The sequence below is a fragment of the Portunus trituberculatus genome, chromosome 50 (assembly GCF_017591435.1).
Source record: "Portunus trituberculatus isolate SZX2019 chromosome 50, ASM1759143v1, whole genome shotgun sequence".
In the NCBI taxonomy this organism is placed as follows: domain Eukaryota; kingdom Metazoa; phylum Arthropoda; class Malacostraca; order Decapoda; family Portunidae; genus Portunus; species Portunus trituberculatus.
In genome coordinates this window covers 28,740,110-28,760,519 of record NC_059304.1, presented here as the reverse complement: position 1 = coordinate 28,760,519, position 20,410 = coordinate 28,740,110, and the positions used below count along the sequence as shown (strand labels likewise).

General features: G+C 40.3%; 1 protein-coding gene across 1 annotated transcript in view; it reads right to left on the bottom strand.

Moving 5' to 3' along the window:
• LOC123500119 (stress-activated protein kinase JNK-like) overlaps positions 1–20,410 on the bottom strand; it is a 546,161-nt gene that overhangs the window by 183,238 nt on the left and 342,513 nt on the right. The window contains 1 exon segment of the mRNA XM_045248784.1: positions 19,513–19,710. Coding sequence (XP_045104719.1) covers positions 19,513–19,710 — 198 coding nt within the window.

Below are 20,410 nucleotides of genomic sequence, written 5' to 3'. Positions count from 1 at the left end.
AATAAGGAGAATTATAGAGTGGCAGAAATGAGTATGTGAGGGTAAGGAGGAGGAAGAAAGAAAATTTGAAAAGATATTGTAGACAAGAGTAAGGAACATCCAAAATTGTTTTACAGGTTCATAAATGGTAAACTTAAAAGAGAGAGTCCATTGAAAGATTAAAAGGAGAGCAAGGGATAGTAGATGACCCTAAGAATATAGCGGAATTGCTAAATAATAGGTTTCAGCAAGTATTTACTGAAGAAACAATGTTTGTAAAGCCACAGAATGTACAAGGAAATGTGCACATGGATGACATTAAGATACCTAAAAGGAGTTATATAAAATGTTGGAGGAACTTAAAGATGATAAAGCGATGGGACCAGATGAAGTTTCAGGAAAATTATTGAAGGAGTGTAGAGAAGAATTGATTGATCCATTATATGATATTATAAGGTGTTCATTAGAAACAGGGAAGTACCAGTAGAGTGGAAGAGAGCTGAAGTGGTGCCCATTTATAAGGGAGGCAGTAAGGAAGAGCCTCTTAACTATAGACCTGTGTCTCTAACAAGTGTGGTCGGTAAGATTTGTGAGAGGGTGATAAAGAAATATTGGATACGGTTCCTGGAGGATCATAAGTTATTATCGGATCATCAATTTGGCTTCAGGAAAGGGAGGTCATGTGTAACAAATCTACTGAGCTTTTATTCAAGAGTGGTTGACAAAATACAGAGAGAGAGGGATGGATGGACTGTGTATATTTGGATTTAAAGAAAGCTTTTGACAAGGTACCTCACGAGACTGTTATGGAAAGTAGAGATTTATGGAGGACTGAAAGGAAAAGTGTTAAAGTGGATGGAAAACTACTTGAGATGGAGGGAGATGAGAACGGTAATAAGGGATGCAAGGTCGGACTGGTTGGTGGTGGAGAGTGGAGTCCCACAAGGCTCAGTGCTGGCACCAATACTTTTCCTGGTATATATTAATGACATGCCAGAGGGAGTAAACAGTTATATTAATTTGTTTATGGATGATGCGAAGTTGTGTAGTGTGTATTTACCTAATTGTATTTACCTAATTGTAACATACGGAAAAGAGCTATGCTCGTGTTGTCCCGCTCCATATCTATTAATGTCCAGCTTTTTCTTAAAATCATGAATATTCCTTGCTGACCACTTCCACGCCTAAACTATTCCATGCTTCCACCCTTCTATGAGGGAAGCTATATTTTTCACATCTCTCCTATAAGTGGCCATTTTAGTTTTTTCCCATGCCCTCGACATTCTTCCATTCCACATACACAGATCTTCCCTATCCATTTTTTCCATGCCAATCATCACTCTGTATATTGCTATCAGGTCTCCCTTTCTTCTGTTTTCCAGGGTTGGAAGTTGCATTCTTTTCAGTCTGTCTTCATAAGTCAAATCTCTTAAGTCAGGCACCATTTTGTTGCAGCCCTCTGTACTTTCTCTAGTTTCCTTATGTGTTTCTTTAAGTTCGAGCCCACTGTATTGTTGCATATTCAAGCCTCGGTCTTATCATTGCAGTTGTGTGTGTGTGTGTGTGTGTGTATTTACCTAATTGTATTTACCTAATTGTAACATACGGAAAAGAGCTATGCTCGTGTTGTCCCGTCTCCATATCTATTAATGTCCAGCTTTTTCTTAAAATCATGAATATTCCTTGCGCTGACCACTTCCACGTCTAAACTATTCCATGCTTCCACCCTTCTATGAGGGAAGCTATATTTTTCACATCTCTCCTATAAGTGGCCATTTTAGTTTTTTCCCATGCCCTCTCGACATTCTTTCATTCCACATACACAGATCTTCCCTATCCATTTTTCCATGCCAATCATCACTCTGTATATTGCTATCAGGTCTCCCTTTCTTCTGTTTTCCAGGGTCGGAAGTTGCATTCTTTTCAGTCTGTCTTCATAAGTCAAATCTCTTAAGTCAGGCACCATTTTTGTTGCAGCCCTCTGTACTTTCTCTAGTTTCCTTATGTGTTTCTTTAAGTTCGAGCCCACTGTATTGTTGCATATTCAAGCCTCGGTCTTATCATTGCAGTAATTATTTTCTTCATCATTTCTTCATCTAAATATACGAACGCCACTCTTATGTTCCTCAATAAGTTCAATACTTCTCCAATTATTTTGTTTATATGTCTCTCTGGCGATAGGTCATTGGTAATTGTCACCCCAAGGTCTTTTTCTTCATGACTGGTTTTATGTCTTCATTTCCTATCTTGTACATACTCCTGATTCTTCTTTCACTCTTGCCAAACTCTATTTTCTTGCATTTTGTCGTGTTGAACTCCATTTGCCATGTACAGCTCCATTTCCATATTCTGTCCAAGTCTTCCTGGAGTAGTTCGCAATCTTTGTCACATCTCACTTTTCTTAACAATTTTGCATCGTCTGCAAATAGGCTCACATAACTGGACACCCCATCCACCATGTCATTTATGTAGACCGCGAACATTACTGGTGCCAACACTGATCCCTGTGGAACTCCACTCTCCACCAAGCCCCATTCTGATGGTCTGTCCTTAATTATTGTTCTCATTTCTCTTCCTACCAAAAGTCTTCCATCCATTTTAGTAAACTGCCATGCACTCCTCCTACCATTTCAAGTTTCCAGATCAGTCTCCGTGTGGTACCTTATCAAAGGCCTTTTTAAATCCAGATATATTCCATCAGCCCAACCATCTCTTTCCTGTATTACATCTATCACCCTCGAATAGTAACATATCAGGTTTGTCGCATGAACGCCCTTTTCTAAAACCAAATTGACACTCACAAAGTATGTCATTTTTCTCCAAGAAGTCTGTCCATCTATTCTTCACCACCCTCTCACACATCTTAGCTACCACACTTGTAAGTGACACTGGTCTATAGTTCAATGGGTCTCTTTGTTACCTGATTTATAGATTGGGACAATGTTAGCTCTTTTCCAGTCTTGGGGCACTACACCTTCCCTTAATGAGGCATCAATTACTTCACAAACTTTTTCTGCCAGTTGCTCCTGCATTCTCTTAAAATCCATCCTGATACCCCATCAGGTCCCACAGCTTTTCTCACTTCTAAACTCCCCATCATATTCTTGATCTCCTCCACAGTTACTTGAAACTCCTTCATAATCCCTTTCTGTTCCATTACCAGTGGTTTGTCAAAAGCAGTCTCCTTTGTGAATACCTTCCGAAAGCATCCATTCATAGCCTCTGCCATTTCCTGGGATCTTCACTGCATACTCCATTTACTTCTAAACTTTCAATACTTTCTATTTTTGATGTTGTTGTTCACATGTCTGTAAAAAGCCTTGGTTGGTCTTTACATTTATCAATTATATCCTTTTCTTGTTTCTTTCTTTCTTCTCTTCTAATCAACACATATTCATTTCTTGCTCTTTTGTAACTTTCCCACTGCTTAATCCGTCTTTTCCTTCTCCACCTCTTCCATGCATCCTCTTTTCTTGTTCTAGCCTTTTCACATCTATCGTTAAACCAGTCCTGCTTTCCAACTTCTATGTTGTCTTATTGGTACAAATTTTTCTCACCTTCTTTGTATATTTTTATAAATTCCTTCCACTTTTCATTTGCTCCTTAGCACTCTTGAATTTCATCCAATTTGTCTCTTGAAAGAATTTCTTTAGGTTTCCAAAATCTGTCTTGGCATAATTCCATCTTCCCACTTTATATTCTTCATTTCTTCTAGATTTCTCTTCATCTATCACCTTGAACTCCAAAACTGCATGATCACTCTTTGCTAAAGGGCACTCCACCCTCATCTCCTCAATGACCATTGGCTCTGTACTAAAGACCAAGTCCAGTCTTGACGATGCTCCTCTCCTCCAAACCTAGTATCTTCTTTGACCCACTGAGTTAACACATTTTCCATTGCCAGTGTCAATAGTGTATTTCCCATGTTGTCTCTGATCCTTCCATTGACCAGTCCTCCCAACACACCTCTTTACAATTAAAATCTCCCATCATTATAGTTCGTTCACAGCCACCCAACATTTCTTCCAGACATGTTCCTGTATCACTTATCATTTCTTCATATTCCTGTACTGACCATGCATTTGTCTTAGGTGGTACGTACACCACTATGTAGTGCCTCTTTTTCCTTCATTAGTTTCTGCTCTGATCTTTAGCACTTCTGCCTTTCCCATACCTTCTTTCACTTGATCCACCTTTATATCTTTTTAACCAGCAACATCACTCCTCCTCCCATCTTACCTACTCTATTTCTTTTCCAAACATTATATTTCCTTCTCCAACCATCATCAGGTCTTCTCCTCTCTCAGTTTTGTTTCAGTAAGACCCACAATATCTGGGTTCTTGTCCTCAAGTAATCGTTGAGTTCTAAAATCCCGATATCACTCCATTTATGTTGGAATACATTACATTCCGCTCATACGTAAGTTTCTTTAGTCCTTTCTTGCTGTACTTTTCTGGGTTATGAACCACTTCCTCAGTCTCATATCCAAGATTCTCCAGAAAACTCTTTCTTCTCCTCTTCTGTCCTCTCTTCATTTTTTTCAAAGCCTCCTTTCTCAACTCATTTAACATTTCTCTTCCTTTTCACCGAGATCTCTTCTCAACCAAATCTTCCTTGTTGTTTCCTGCTGGGCTAGCCTCCATGACTTCTCCACCAATTCATCTACATCCTTTTGTGACTTAAGTTTGATTCTTATTGGCCTCATACCTTCTCCTGTGAACTTTCCAATTCTATGGAAGTCCTCTATTTCTTGTACTAGGTCTTTTCCTCCTCCTGCACCACATTAATGATATTATTTATCACCTTTTTATGTTTTTCTCTCTCCATTTTACTCGGTGTCTTATCCTCCTCCACACCAAATATCACCACACATCTCTTTTGTCTACAGTTTCCTCACCAATGTCTCATTTGACTTAATAACCTTCACCACTTTCTCAGCAATCTTCTCTTCTATGATCTGTTGATCTATAATTTCAGCAAGGCCCAAAGTTTTCTCCCAGACTCTTTGATTTCCTTTTCCAGACTTGCAACTTTGTAATTTACCTCCTTTCTTTCCACTTCCTGACTTTTTTTCCATTCAGCCTGCTTCTCCATCACTTTTCCTAAAGATTCTCCACATTTGTCGCAATTCACTTTAATTAACTTAACTTCCTCTTTCAGTACTGCATTTTCTTTCTTCATATCGGCACACTCTTTCATTACATTGTCATAACTCGTTTCCAGGCCCCCATACTTTTCAAACAGTTTTTCAATTTTACCTTCCAACTCCAGAATTTTCTTCACATAAACGCTCTTCTCCATTATTCCTTGAAATCCTGTGAAGTCTGATTCATCTTTCGAGTTCACGGCCGCCATGTTGCGCAGATGTAAACAAACCAGCTGATGGCTCAAACGCAGGCTACAGTTTATATTCACCTTCCTGGACATTATTTTGCTAATCAACAGTTAACATGACTATATGGAGACGGGACAAACATTACAAGCTCCTTTCCCACCTTGGTTACTCTTAGGCAATGGTAACTGTAGAATTAGAGATGATTGCTCTGAGCTCAGCGACCACATCCGCCATCGACGGTGTCCCGTGTGTGTGTGTGTGTGTGCCTGGTCTTCTTAGGAACGTTAGGCCACAATGCAGGGCGTTTTGGTGGTAAGTTGAACTAGGGAAGATGAGCTGCTGGTGACGCTGTTATGTTTTGACTAGGCAGTGAGTGGTGCGTGTGATCTTGATCTTGATCTTGATGCTACAGGTGACAATTTCTTCTGAGTCAGGCCTTTGTATCGGCAGAGCCTGTGTTGTCCACGAGAGGCTTGATCTTGATCTTTATTCTATAGGTGTCTCAGGATTTCTCCTGAGGCAGGCCTTAGTACCAGCAGCTCCTGTTGTATTCAAAAGCCTGTCAGCTTGCATGATACAGTGGGGCTTTCAAATTTGGAAAAAAATTACCTGGTTAAAATTTCGTTAAAGTGAGTTTGATGTTCGTTAAACGAGCAGATGGTACTAAAATGAAACCTTCGTTATAGCGAAATTTCGTTGTGAACTTTCGTTAAACGGGGGTTGCCTATATATATATATATATATATATATATATATATATATATATATATATATATATATATATATATATATATATATATACAGTGCTCGACAAGGAAGTATGAACGGTTAGCAAGAATGAGTGATGAGGAGAATGAACGAGTCATAAATCCATGAACAAAACCTCATTCCTTACATCTAATACTTTTATGGATGGCCTTTATGTGCGTTGATCTCACGAAGATGGTTTGGAATGGAAGTGGTGTACTTGCCAAGCTGTGCAGGGGTTACACTAGCCCAGGACTGGCAAATGGCTGCCTAGAGCTTGGGCACAGAACTGGTATCTTTACTTTGCACATCTCGTTTAATGTAGTTCCACAGGTTTTCAATTGCATTAATATCAGGACTATTGCCTGGCCAGTCTGCTATGTAAGGTATATGACAGTCTTTAAGCCACTGAGTAACACTATGTGTAGTGTGGGCTGGGGCATGATCTTGGTGAAAGATGGTAGCACCTGAACTATTAAAAGAATCCTCCAGGTGATTTCATATTTTCCTTGTACAGGCAACTCCTGCTTAACGAAGGTTCACACAATGAAATTTCGCTACAACGAAGGTTTTATTTTACTACCATCTACTCGTTTAATGAACACCAAACTCACTTTAATGAAGTTTTATCCAGGTAATTTTTTCCAAGTTTGAAAGCATCGCCGTATCACACAAGCTGACAGGCTTTTGAATACACCAGCGCCTCTCGTGGACAACACGCACACATTAACAGCGTCAGCAGCAGCTCGTCTTCCCACGCACAACTTACCACCAAAACGCCCTGCAATGTCGCCTAGAGTTGCTAAGAAGACCAGGAAGTCTGTTACTCTCGAAGTGAAGCTGGATATTATTCAGAGACACGGGAAAGGTAAGATAACTAATAGCATTGCTTGCCACCATCTTCACTCCATCTACTGTCTCTACTATTTTCAAGTCAGCACACTCTATTAAGAAGGCTGGTGAGACCATATCTTCCTTGCAAGCTAAAAGAACCACCTGAGCTCGTGACTCTACAATTGATAAAATGGAAAGCCTTGTGGAAATGTGGTACATAAGTTTTGTATGTGATACAATGATGTGCCCTTTGTTTACATTCCACAGGTTGCCGGTTAGTGTCTTTCCTGTTTCACTCTCCCTCCCATCATAAATTTAAGATCATCAACATTATAAAGTTATGTACAGTCAACCCTCGGCTATCGTGACTTCAGCTATCGCGTTTTATTGCTATCACGCACCCATGAAAAGCTACTAAAATTTCATTATCGCGACCTCAGATGCCTGCTATCGCGCGCCCAGCCATGACATCATGGGATATCTGAGCGCTCATTGGCCAAAACCGCCTTCCCGCCAAGATCGATTCGGCTATCGTGTTTTCGGCTATGGCGCGGGCGCGGCTATTTTGGCCCCAATTGGGCGCGATAGCCGAGGGTTAAGTGTACATACATACATTAGTGTACATTATAATGACTTAAATTAAACTGTCTAAATGTTTAACTTCATAATTTTTACTTTCATTAAACCTTTCACTGTACAGTAATTTAGCCACTTTCTGGAAAAAGGCCAAGCCCTCAAGTTTAGCGAATGTACCGCGCTACACTGTCCCGCCTCCCGCTCGCTCTGAGCCAATCGCGTGTCTGTTTGGCCGTGACGTCAGCCCCACAGTGCCTCCAGCATTCCCACTTGACACTTGAGCTATTGTGTGTGTTAATCCAGCGTGTGAACTCATTTTTTGTGCTCCCATCCTCGCTGTTTAGCGAGTTTCGCTATCACCATAGCCTCCACTAGTGGTTCGGGGGATGCTGATTCTCATGAAGGTGGCGATGTTGCAGCTGTAAATGGGGACTCCAAATGGGGACTTTGGGCAGACGAAAGACTGATTGGTATTTTTCCCTATTTAAAGTAGTATTAAAATTTGGCGAAATTCCAATTTAGCGATGGTTTTGGCAGACTAATAGGATCGCTAAATGTGGGGGCTTACTGTACTATGATGCACTCTCGCTTTGTTTACTCTCAATGGAAGTTCAAGTCAGGGGTTAAACTTATTATAATCGGTTCGCTTAACGAAGTTTCGCTTAACGAAGAGTTTTTATAAGGAACGTAACCCCTTCGTTTAAGCAGGGGTTGCCTGTATTGTCCTATCATACATAATGTTTCTCCATTCAATGTCAGAAAAAAAGTTCCTTAATTTTTAAAAATCTGCCCTTGCATAATTTAATCTCTCTTTTTTGTAGTCATCTCTGTAACTTATTCCATCCTCCTCCTGTATTTCCAGTTCTAATGTCACATGATCATTTCTTCCCATTGGACTGAGGTATTGTATGCTGGGAGGGGGCTCTGGTTTCTTAGTGAATACTAGGTCAAGTAATGATGGTTCTTCTTCCCCTCTGTACCTTGTTGACTCCTCCACCCACTGGTCCATTGTATTTACCATAGACAACTGTAACACTTCTTCACTCCACTGTCCAGCATTTTTCATCACTTCCATCTCTCTCTCCAGTTTATTTTTTTTTTACAGATAAAGTCTCCAACTAAAAGTATTTTCATCTCTTCTCAACATATTATCTAAGCACTTAATCACCTCTCTTTGCATATCTTTATGTTCCTCAATTCCCCATGTATTTGTCGTAGGTGGCACATATGTAACTATGATTTTCCTTTTACCCAATTCCTTTGTTTTCATTGCTACTCTCATTACTTCCACCCTGCCCTCACCATATTGCACATCCTCCACACATATATTATCATGAACCATTATTAGCACTCCTCCTCCCCCTTTACCCTTCCTGTCTCTTCTCCAGCTATTATGTCCCTCTCCCTTAAAATTAACATGGATCTCTGCTCTAGTTTTGTTTCAATAATGCACATTACATCCAGGATTTTCTCTTTCAAATAATCCATAACCTCCAAGGTGCTGAATAACAATCCATCTACATTTCTTGCCTCCTCCACAATCTCTTCCTTCTTCTGTAGATACCACTTCTTTAGTCTCATATTCAGAACCCTCCAATAGAAAATCTCCTCAATCTCCGTCCTTTTCTCGTTTTATTTTCCTTAGCTTCATTTCTAGCACTTTCTCTTTTCCCTCTCCTCTAAGTTCACATCTCTTTTCATCCAAATATCTTTTTGTTCAGTATCATCAGCCAGCTTCTCTTTCCTTGTCATAATTTCCTCCACTGCCACTTGGGATTTCATTCTCACTTTCATTGGTCTCCTAACCCCACCCAACTAAACCTTCCAAACCTAATCACTTCCTCCACCTCCTCATCCAGCTCCTGTGTGCTGTCCTGGACCTGTCTTATAATAATTTTGGCCAATTCTCTCACTTCACGTTCTCCCATGAACTTACTTGGATTTTTCCTTCATCCCCATAATCACAAAATATTTCCTCTTATCCACCGTATCATGCACTATATCTTCTTTCTCCTCAATTTTACATCAGCAAATCACACCTCTGCTAGAGGTCACTTTGCCCATGAGATATGCTTTGCTGCTTCGCACCACCAGTTGCTGAGTTGACTTCACGCTGACCAGACGTCCTACACCTATGAGTTTGGCAGCCTTCTTCCTGTGATCCTTCTGGACCAGAAAGGCTTTGCCACAGCCTGTGATGTGTTTTGGGGCTGGCTGCAACACCACCCATGATCCGTTTAATTCTGACCATGGAAGGCATGTGAGGAAAATGTTCCTTGCATGGGAAAGGGTCCAGGAGCAACTCTTCCCAGTGGGAAGGTACTAAGGGTGCATATAAACATCCCCAGGGTTACGCCTCTGGTAATGGTGATGAATCTGCTACCCAACACACTCTCTCCTTGCCTTCTACCTCAAGGGATGAGGCAAATGCTCTGCCCTGCACCATTACGTAGTGATTTGAACAAATTAAAGGAAGAGAGGAGATTGGGCCCTAGCTGTGGTGCTGATGACTGTGGCACCAGACGGTGTAAACATTAGACCAGCTGGCCAGGAGGTGCCTCCCTCGAGCTCACCAGCTGGGTTTTCTGGTTTTTCTCAAGCCGAGCATTGTATTTCTAGTGAGGACAGTGACTCTCAAGACGACATGCAGCCTGACAGTGTTCTCCTGCAGTGCGCCATGGCTTATGCTCCTGTGGATGAGGTGTCTGGTGGCATTGACAAGCACGTCCACTATATGGTTAACCATGTGTTTGACAACGGCTTGCGAGAGGAGGAGTACAAAGAGATTTTGGATGATGTTGCTGCCAAGAGACCGGACAACTGTCATGCTTTGGCACCGATGGACTTTAACTCGAAGTTTTGGATGCACTGAAAACTGATGCCAAGAAAGCCAACTTCCATATGAAAGACGTCGGTAAAGACATTATCAAGGCTGCCAAAATTTTGGCAAAGTCCCTGACAGTCCTAGACAAAATTACCCAGACTGGGCAGCCAGATATAGCCAATGAAGTGGGCATGCTTAATGGTGCTCTTGCACTACTGGGTAATTCTAATCATAAAAACAACTTGGCACGCCGGTTCATCATCAAGCGCAAAATCAACCAGAAGTATGCTAACCTGTGTTCAGACAAGGTGCCCATGACTCGTCTTCTGTTTGGTAATGATGTCTTGCAATCTGCTAAGCACATTGAGGAGTCTGAAAAGTTAAGGAGTAAGATTGCGACGAAGAAACCACTCCCTACGTGGAAGTTCGGTGCTGGCAAGTTTAGAGGCTCTTCTGGAAAAATGCCATACAAAGGTTTTATGTCCAGGTTCCACTTATATGGTCAACAGACATTTGAACACCGGAGCGAGCACCAGCAAACCTTCTCACGGCAAGGTTCGGAGGCAAAATACTCCCGAGGCCGGAGTCACAATCCCCGGCAATAACTGAGGGGAGTCATCAATTCCAAGCTGGCAGACTTCACAATTTTGTGCATGAGTGGCATGACATTACCACTGATCCAAATATTTTAAATATTATTGAACATTGCCATCTTTACATTAATGTTGCTAACATTGGTCCCTTATTTGCTGAGGAAGTTGAATATGTATTCAGTGAAGAGGAAAAGAGATTTGTTTGCCAGGAAATTGTACAGCTGTTAGATCTTAAGGTTATCAAAGAAACACAGAGACAGGAAGGGCAAATTCTTTCCCCTATTTTCTTAAGAATGAATTAAGGAAGATGGTTTTAAAATGATCCTTAACCTAGAAAAATTTAATGAATACATCAATTACAAACACTTCAAAATGAAAAACTTTGAACAGGCGATTTGTCTTGTTAACAGAGATGCTTACATGGCCTCTGTTGATCTACAACATGCCTACTATTCAGTCAAAATAGCTGAAGAGCAACAATTGTTTCTGTGCTTTAAATGGCAAAGGAAAATTTATCAGCTCACTTGTCTCCCTAACGGAGTTGCAGAAGGTCCCCGTCTGTTCACTAAATTAATGAAGCCAGTTTTTGCTGTACTAAGAGAGAAGGGACATATCATCACGAGTTTCATTGATGATACTCATATTTGTCACAGTACTTTTGATGGATGTTGTGAGAGTGTGCATGCCACTGTTGACTTGCTCAGGAAATTAGGTTTCTGTATTAATGATGGCAAATCGGTATTGGTACCCACAACACGCTTGGAGTATTTAGGAACATTATAGACTCAGAGACTATGACAGTGACATTACCTGAGCGGAGGAAACTCAAAATAGTGCAAAACTGTGAGGAATTGTTTCATAGTGAGAGCAAAAATCCAGAAGGTGACCAGTCATCAGGCTCTTAGTTGCAGTCATTCCAGCAGCAGAGATGGGGAAACTGCATTACAGGAGGTTGGAATCTGCTAAGATTGCAGCTTTAAAGGAAGAAAAAGGAAATTTTGAAAAATAGATGGCTGTCACTCATGAAATGAAGTTGGATTTGCATTGGTGGTTATCTCACATTGCAATGCAAAAGAGACAGATTTTTCGGAAAGGTACGGAACTAGACTTGTATACTGATGCGTCAAATTTAGGTTGGGGTGGCCACCTTAATAAACAACAAGTTAATGTGAGATGGTCCTTAACGGAAACTGACTTACACATCAACGCAAAAGAACTCAAGGCCATCTTCCTGGCAGTGCACTCATTTGCACATCTGATCAAAGGACGACATGTTCGGGTGTTTTGTGATAGCCCGACAGCGGTCAACTATGTCAATGAAATGGGCAACACAAAATCTTCATTGTGTAATGACATATGCCTTGAACTTTGGGATTGGTGTGCAGTGAATGATGTCTGGCTTACCTGTTCTCATGTACAAGGTAAAGTTAATCTCATGGCGGACACTGCATCTTGAACATTTAATGACAGGCATGAGTGGATGTTGAATGAAGGAATTTTTAGGGACCTTTGCGAGATCTTTGGAGTTCTGAGCACTGATCTCTTTGCTTCCAGATTGAACAAACGAGTGCCTTGTTTCTGCTCCTGGAAACCTGACCCAGATGCAGAACATTTTGATGCCTTTTCCATACGATGGTAACAGTTTGACCTAAACTATATTTTTCCACCCTTTGCTCTGATTACCACATGCCTACAGGAAATTCGAACGGAGTCAGCAAGGGGGTGGATGGTGTTGCCACTGTTGCTGTCCCAGCCATGGATGGGGACTCTCCTCACTTTGCTCATAAAGGAACCACAGTTAATTCCGTGGGGGGCACATGTATTGCATCAACCATCGACGGAGGAGGAACACCCAATCCTGCAACACAACCGCCTGACGGCTTGTCTCTTGTCCGGCAACACCTGCGAGATAGAGGCATTTCTACAGCAGATGCAGACATCATCATGGCCTCCTGGAGACCTGAGACTGCAAGGCAGTATCAGCCACATGTCAACAGGTGGCTATACTTTTGCAATAGCTGGAACATCGATCCCCTGACTCCCACTGTAACTGATGTGAATTTCCTGTCTGTCACTTTCCACAGAGGTGTGGGTTATACCTCAGTCAATACTGCAAGGAGCTATCTCACCTCACTGAGGATTATTGTGGATGGCTGCAGAGCAGGAAACCATCCTCTTGTCAACAGGTTCTTGAGGGGAGTTTTTAACTTGAGGCCGTCGTCATCAAGATATGCGGAAACTTGGTACATCCAGCAGGTGCTCCAGCGTCTGCATGCCATGGAACCTTTGTGCTCCCTCTCCCTAAAGGACCTACCGCTAAGCTTGTGATGTTAATGGCACTAACGCAAGGTGCCAGAGTACAAACCCTACACTGGTTATTGCTAAGGGATATTTGTATCAGACAGGATTCTGTTTGTGTTTGGTTAGGGAGAAAACATTAAACAATGTCAACCAAAGTTCAATGTGCAGTTTGTGACCTTTCAAGCATACTCTACAGACAAAAGATTGTGTGTGTAAGAAACTTTGAAACTGTACATTGCTAGAACAGAAGAGTTCAGAAGTGTTGAGAATCAGAAGAATGGGAAATTACTCCTTAGCTTTATTAAGCCACACAAACATGTGACGAAAGACACTGTTACGAGATGGATTAGGACAGTGCTTAATATGTCGGGTGTGGACACTGACAAGCATTTGGCTGGCAGTGTTCGCCCTGCAGCAGTATCAAAAGCCAAGGCCATGGCTGTACCAATTAAGCACATCATGGCAAAGGCTGGGTGGTCTAGGGAAGCCACCTCTGCCAAGTATTACAACAAGGAGATCATTCCAGTCCATGACCCTTTCCAAGATGCTGTTCTGCACTAGTCTGTAAGTCCTGTTTAGGCTGGAAGTGTTATATTTATAGTAAACTGTTACATGGCTATGTAATTTTGTTACTATATTGGGGTTTGGTTCCTGGTTGTCTTATTTCTCCACTCTCCCATCTGTACTTAATTCCCATTTTTTGTAGTACGACACCCACATGGCTTCAAAACCTTATGGGCAAAGCGATCTCTAGCAGAGGTGTGATTTGCTGACGTAAAATTAATGAAGTACAAGCAACCTCCGCTTAACGAAGGGGTTACGTTCCTAAAAAAACACTTCTTTAAGCGAAACTTCGTTAAGCGAACCGATTATAACAAGTTTAACCCCTGATTTGAACTTCCATTGAGAGTAAACAAAGCAAGAGTGCATCATAGTACAGTAAAAGGTTTAATGAAAGTAAAAATTATGAAGTTAAACATTTAGGTAGTTTAATTTAAGTCATTATAATGTACACTAATGTATGTATGTACGTAACTTTATAATGTTGATGATCTTAACTTTATGAAGGGAGGGAGAGTGAAACGGGAAATACACTAACCAGCAACCTGTGGAATGTAAACAAAGTGTGCATCATGGTACCGCATACAAAACTTATGTACCACATTTCCACAAGGCTTTCCATTTTATCCATTGTAGAGTCACGAGTTCAGGTGGTTCTTTTAGCTTGCAAGTAAGATATGGTCTCACCAGCCTTCTTAATAGAGTCTGCTGACTTGCTGATGGAGTCAAGATGGTGGCAAGCAATGTTATTAGTTTTCTGGCCTCTCTCTTGTCTGTGAATAATACCCAGCTTCACTTCGAGAGTAAGACACTTCCTGGTGTTCTTAGGAACGTTAGGTCACATTGCAGGGTGTTTTGGTGGTAAGTTGAACTAGGGAAGATGAGCTGCTGGTGACGCTGTTATGTTTTGACTGGGGAGTGAGTGGTGCGCATGATCTTGATCTTGATCTTGATGCTACAGGTGACACAGAATTTCTTCTGAGTCAGGCCTCTGTATCGGCAGCACCTGTGTTGTCCATGAGAGGCTTGATCTTGATCTTTATTCTACAGGTGTCTCAGATTTCTCCTGAGGCAGGCCTTAGTACCAGCAGCTCCTGGTGTATTCAAAAGCCTGTCAGCTTGCATGATACGGTGGGGCTTTCAAATTTGGAAAAAATTACCTGGATAAAACTTCGTTAAAGCGAGTTTGGTGTTCGTTAAACGAGCAGATGGTAGTAAATCGAAACCTTCGTTATAGCGAAATTTCGTTGTGTGAACCTTCGTTAAACGGGGGTTGCCTGTACGTGAGACTTACCGCTTTTATAAGGAAAAAAGGCCTTAAGCGTTTTTTTCCCTGCTGTAGCAGATGGAAATTTAGTCAGCTCCCCTGATTTTAAGGGTTGAAGTCCGGTGGTGCGAAACGGCAAAGCGTACCTTATGTTAAAGCTCCCTTCTAGCAGAGGTGATTTGCTTAATAAAATTCAAAGACACTGTAATTTTTTTTTTTCTATACCATGTGGACTTTTCACTGGAATTTATGGGCTAAAGGGGATACTTTTTAGGGCACCTCCTATCTCAAAGCCCACCTGCTGGGAAACTGTTGCCCTAAGTGAGGAACCCCAACCTACACTCAGACCATGGACAGGATTTGAACCTGTGCACTCGGACCCCAAAGCACGCATGGTTCCATTGTACCACTTACTTGTATTACAGTGTCTTTTGTTTTTTCCTGAATTTGTCTCTTTACTAACTCTGAATATTTTATTTTTTCCTCTTCTTGTTCTTGTTTCCATGCTGAAATTTCATAATTCCTTCAGCTTGCTTTCACCCAATCCACCTTCCACCCTGTCCTCAATCCCAACCTTTACTTTTTCCTATAAGCTGCTTAAAGAAAATTTCATAGTCTTGACATGTAACTTTTAGTACATCATTTTGTTTCTTTATCTCTTGTAACTCCTCCTTTAATCCTTGATTCATTATATTGACTTTCTCACATTCGACTAATCTCAATCTCAGCTCTCTGTTTTCCGTTGTCAGTCTGTCTTTTTTTTTTTTTTTTTTATATATACCATGTGGACTTTTCACAGGAATTTATGGGCTAAAAGGGATACTTTTTGGGGTACCTCCTATCTCAAAGCCCACCCGCTATGAAACCATTGCCCCGAGTGAGGAAGCCTAACCTACACTCAGACCGTGGACAGGATTCGAACCCATGCGCTTGGAGACCCTCGGACCCCAAAGCACGCATAGTTCCACTGTACATCAGCGGCCCCCATTAAACTCCAAATGACTTCCTTCAAGTACCTTGATTCTCTTTCTATGTTGATCAACCTCCTCATATTTCCTTTTTCATCTATAAATGCAAAAAATTATTTATCTATATTATCCTCAGTCAATCTCCTGAGTCTTATAGGTGTTTCAATAAATTGCAGATTTTCACTCGGTGGCATTTGTTTTGATTGTGACATACATCTGGCTGCACCACTCAGTTCCATTTCGCTCTCCATGTTTTCTGTCTGTATGATCCACAAACTTATTTACTATGGAGACAGGAGAACCCTATGGCCCCCTACCCTCTTGTATATATATTCCATATATAAATTACTTAAAATCGGGGACAAGGGAGAGCCCATACTATTTCCAAAGCATTGCATGAAAAAATTATTTTTCCCAAAGGAAAAGGCATTGGTTGTGACACAACTTAATGAGTTCAATAAAGATATCAACTGGCATACCTAAATCCAAGTTGTATGATGGCAATTTTTTACTTAAAAAGGCCAAGACATCATCCAAAGGGACTTTAGTTAATAAAGAATCTACATCAAAGCTCACCATTTTACCGTTAGTGAGAGAAACAGAACTTAATTTTTCGATAAAATCAGAGGAATTCTTGATATGCAACCAACAAGCAGTGATAATTTGTTGGCAAGAAATTTGGATAGTTTATTGCCAAATAATCCACAATATGAAACAATTGGTCTAAGAGGAATATTAGTTTTGTGAGTTTTAGGTAGGCCATATATGTGTGGAAGTTTAGGGTTAATTTGCATGAACAAATTGGCATCGATATTTGAAACCTTATTTAGCAATTATCTTACTCTACGGTTGAACTGAGTAGAGAGGCGTTGCAAAGGGGAGGATGTGATCTTCTCGTATGTGGAAACATCACTTAACATTTCTTGCATTTTTTCTTTGTAATTGTTCTTGTCCATAATCACAACAGTATTACTTTTGTCTGCTTTGGTTATTAGTATGGATTTGATTTTCTTTAGATTTTCTAAGGCTAGCCTGAATCTTTTAGGTATGGAATCATAAGAATTAAAATGATCTAAGAAACCATTGATAATAAAACCATTAAGACATGGAAAGTTAAATTTACCATTACACACGGACAAAACAAAATCAACAGCAATATCTTTACCTGGTTTCAGAGAGAAAGATAAATCCAATTGTAACACTTGTTTTTCAATTTCTGATAACACATGTGATGACAAATTTAACACTGAGCCACTTAACAAAAAATAACAGATCCTTGGATGTGAGGTTAAAAGAACACAAGAGAAGTGTAAGGAATTGTCACACTAATAATGCCAATTTTATCCATGCTTTTGATAATGACCACTCAATTGATTGGGATTCTAGCTAAATGTTATTCAAATGTAACAATTTAAAAAAACTCAAGATTTTTGAATCAGTGTGTATACAGAACCATAAGAATTATAATCTAAATGAAGACATGTTTAAGCTAGATCCATTAATGAGGACACTGGTAACTAAATCCCTACCAGATCTAGGGATTAGTGGTAAAGACAGGTTAGGTCCTGATAGGGTTTGAGTAGGGTGGAGCTCACAGGTGGGGTTGGCCAATCACACTGTGCCACATTACTCTCATCCTCTGTCCCTCCCCTTTCTCCTGGTTCAGTTCACTTGTATTTTTCATTCTACCTTGTACTGCTGAAGATGAAGGTAGTGGCCTTCGAAACGTCCAGAATAAATTAAATACTTCAAGTCCACAACTGTGGGTTTACTGACATCCTTATTGTTATACTTAAAACCTCTGCCAGTCCATTTCCAGACTGTATCTCTTCTACATATATATTCTCTCAAGTCATGATCAATACTCCTCCTCCTGCTTTTCACTTTCTGTCTCTCCAGTGTGTGTGTGTGTGTGTGTGTGTATTTACCTAGTTGTACAGGGGCTCATAGTGTCCTGTCTCCATATCTCCATTTATCTAGTTTTTCTTTAAAGTTATGCACACTATGTGCTGTGACAATTCCATTATCCAATGCATTCCATTTTTCCACCATTCTATGTGGAAAACTGTATTTTCCAATATCCTTCACACACTGCCTCATCCTGATCTTCTTTTCATGTCCTCTTGTCCTTCCATCTTCTTCCGTCAACAGCACCAGGTCTTCTTTGTCTATCTTTTCAATATTATTTACTATCTTATACATTGTTATTAGGTTCCCGCGTTCTCTTTATCATGTAAAGTTGGCAGTCCCATTTCCTTCAGTCGTTCTTCATATGTGAGGTCCTTTAATTCTGGCACCATCTTTATAGCAATTTTCTGTATCCTTTCCAATTTTCTGATATCATTTTTAGAGCTCGAAGACCATACCACTGCTGCATATTCCAGCCTTGGGCATATCATGCTTGTGATGATTTTTTTTCATCATATCTTTATCCATGTTATGAAGTGCCATTCTTATATTACTCAACATCTTATATGATAGTCCAAATATCTTGCTTATGTGTTTATCAGGGCTCAGATTTTCTTGTATGATCACTCCAAGATATTTTACCTCTCCCATGAAATAGTTCCATATTGGTCTTCTCTTACTCTTTCCTAGTTCCATTATGAGGCATTTCTTGGCATTAAACACCAATTTCCACTTCTTGCTCCATTCATACATCTTGTTTAAATCTTCCTGCAACAGCAGACAGTCTTCTCTGGTTTTGATAACTTTAGCAACTTTGCATCATCAGCGAATAAATTGATATAACTGTTTATCCCAAAGTGAATGTCGTTTACATATACTTGAAACATAATGGGGTCTAACATTGACCCTTGTGGTACTCTGCTAGATACTTTATCCCAAGATGAGTATGTATCTCTGATCACAATTCTCAATTTCCCTATCCTTTAAATAATTTCTTGTCCATTCGAGCAAGGTTTCACACAGTCCTCCTACGTACTCTAGTTTCCAAAGAAGTCTTCCATGCGGGACTTCATCAAAAGCCTTTTTAATGTCCAGGTCTACCCATCCATCTCTGTTTTCAAGTCCTGCAATAACTCTTGAGTCAAGGCTTAATAAGTTTGATACACATGACTGTCCTGTCCTGAACCCAAATTGTCTGTTTGATATGACTTGCTACTCCTCTAGAAATCTAACCCATTTTTCTTTGATAATTATTTCACATAACTTCCCTACAACACTTGGAAATGACACTAGTCTGTAGTTTAGCAACTTTAGTGGTTCAGTTGCCTTTCCTCCTTTAAATATCAGTATTACGTTGGCTTTCTTCCACTCTAGTGGAACTTTCCCTTCATTTATTGAACTGTGTGTGGAGGGAGGGGAGGAATTCGTGCAAGTTGGACATTTGCATTTGTCGGACCAACCCTTTCCCCTTTTTAGTCTGAGTTAGTGAGGGTCAACAGTACATAATAATATGCAAACAGATAAATGTGATAAGTATAATAAGTATTTTTAGTCAAATGACTTGTTGGATAAAAAAAAAGTATGAAAAATACAAAAACAATCTTTCAAGATCACTGACCCTGTGAATAATTCCAGCAGAATGGAGGTGCTTGATGCCACACAGCATCTGGTAGAGAAGATAAGACATACGTTCATGGTCAAGGTCCATCTGAATCACCTGGCATAGGTTGGCATCCATTAATTCCATCACTAAGTATACATCCTGGAATTCATCCAGAGATTTTTGGGGTGTGAAGGCATTCAGAAGACCAATAATCTGTAAAATGAAAACAGGCATTAAACATTTGAAATTTGCATTCAAGTTGAAAGAAATGAAATACATAAACATACAGAGATGTATGCTACTACAGTACAGTCATCGCAAAAAGTTCAGGGGAATCGACCAAAATAAACTGACGATTTTTTTACTTTTCATTTTCCACTATACGGATGGACACATATCTGTCAACCTCTTCCATAAAACGAGCACCGATTGGTTTGTGACCTCACCTACTCTCTCCCCCAACAGAGACAAGGACAAGAGTGAAGAGGGGGAAAGAAAGTAGGGAGAGATGCAGTAGTAGGAATTAGCACCTCTCTCTCTCTCTCTCTCTCTCTCTCTCTCTCTCTCTCTCTATATATATATATATATATATATATATATATATATATATATATATATATATATATATATATATATATATATATCCACAAGATAAGCTTCGGGTGATACACACACAAGCAAACACAAAAACATCTTGTAAAAACCCAGATTGGAATATGCAGGAGTAGTGTGGACCCCTAATAAAAAAAGAAACACATAAGGAAGTTGGTGACACTACAAAAAATGGCTACAAGAATGGTTCCAGAATTTGAAGGGATGACATATGAGGAGAGACTAAAAGCTATGGATCTACCAACCCTGGAACAGAGAAGGGAGAGAGGAGATCTGATACAAGTTTATAAATTGATCAACG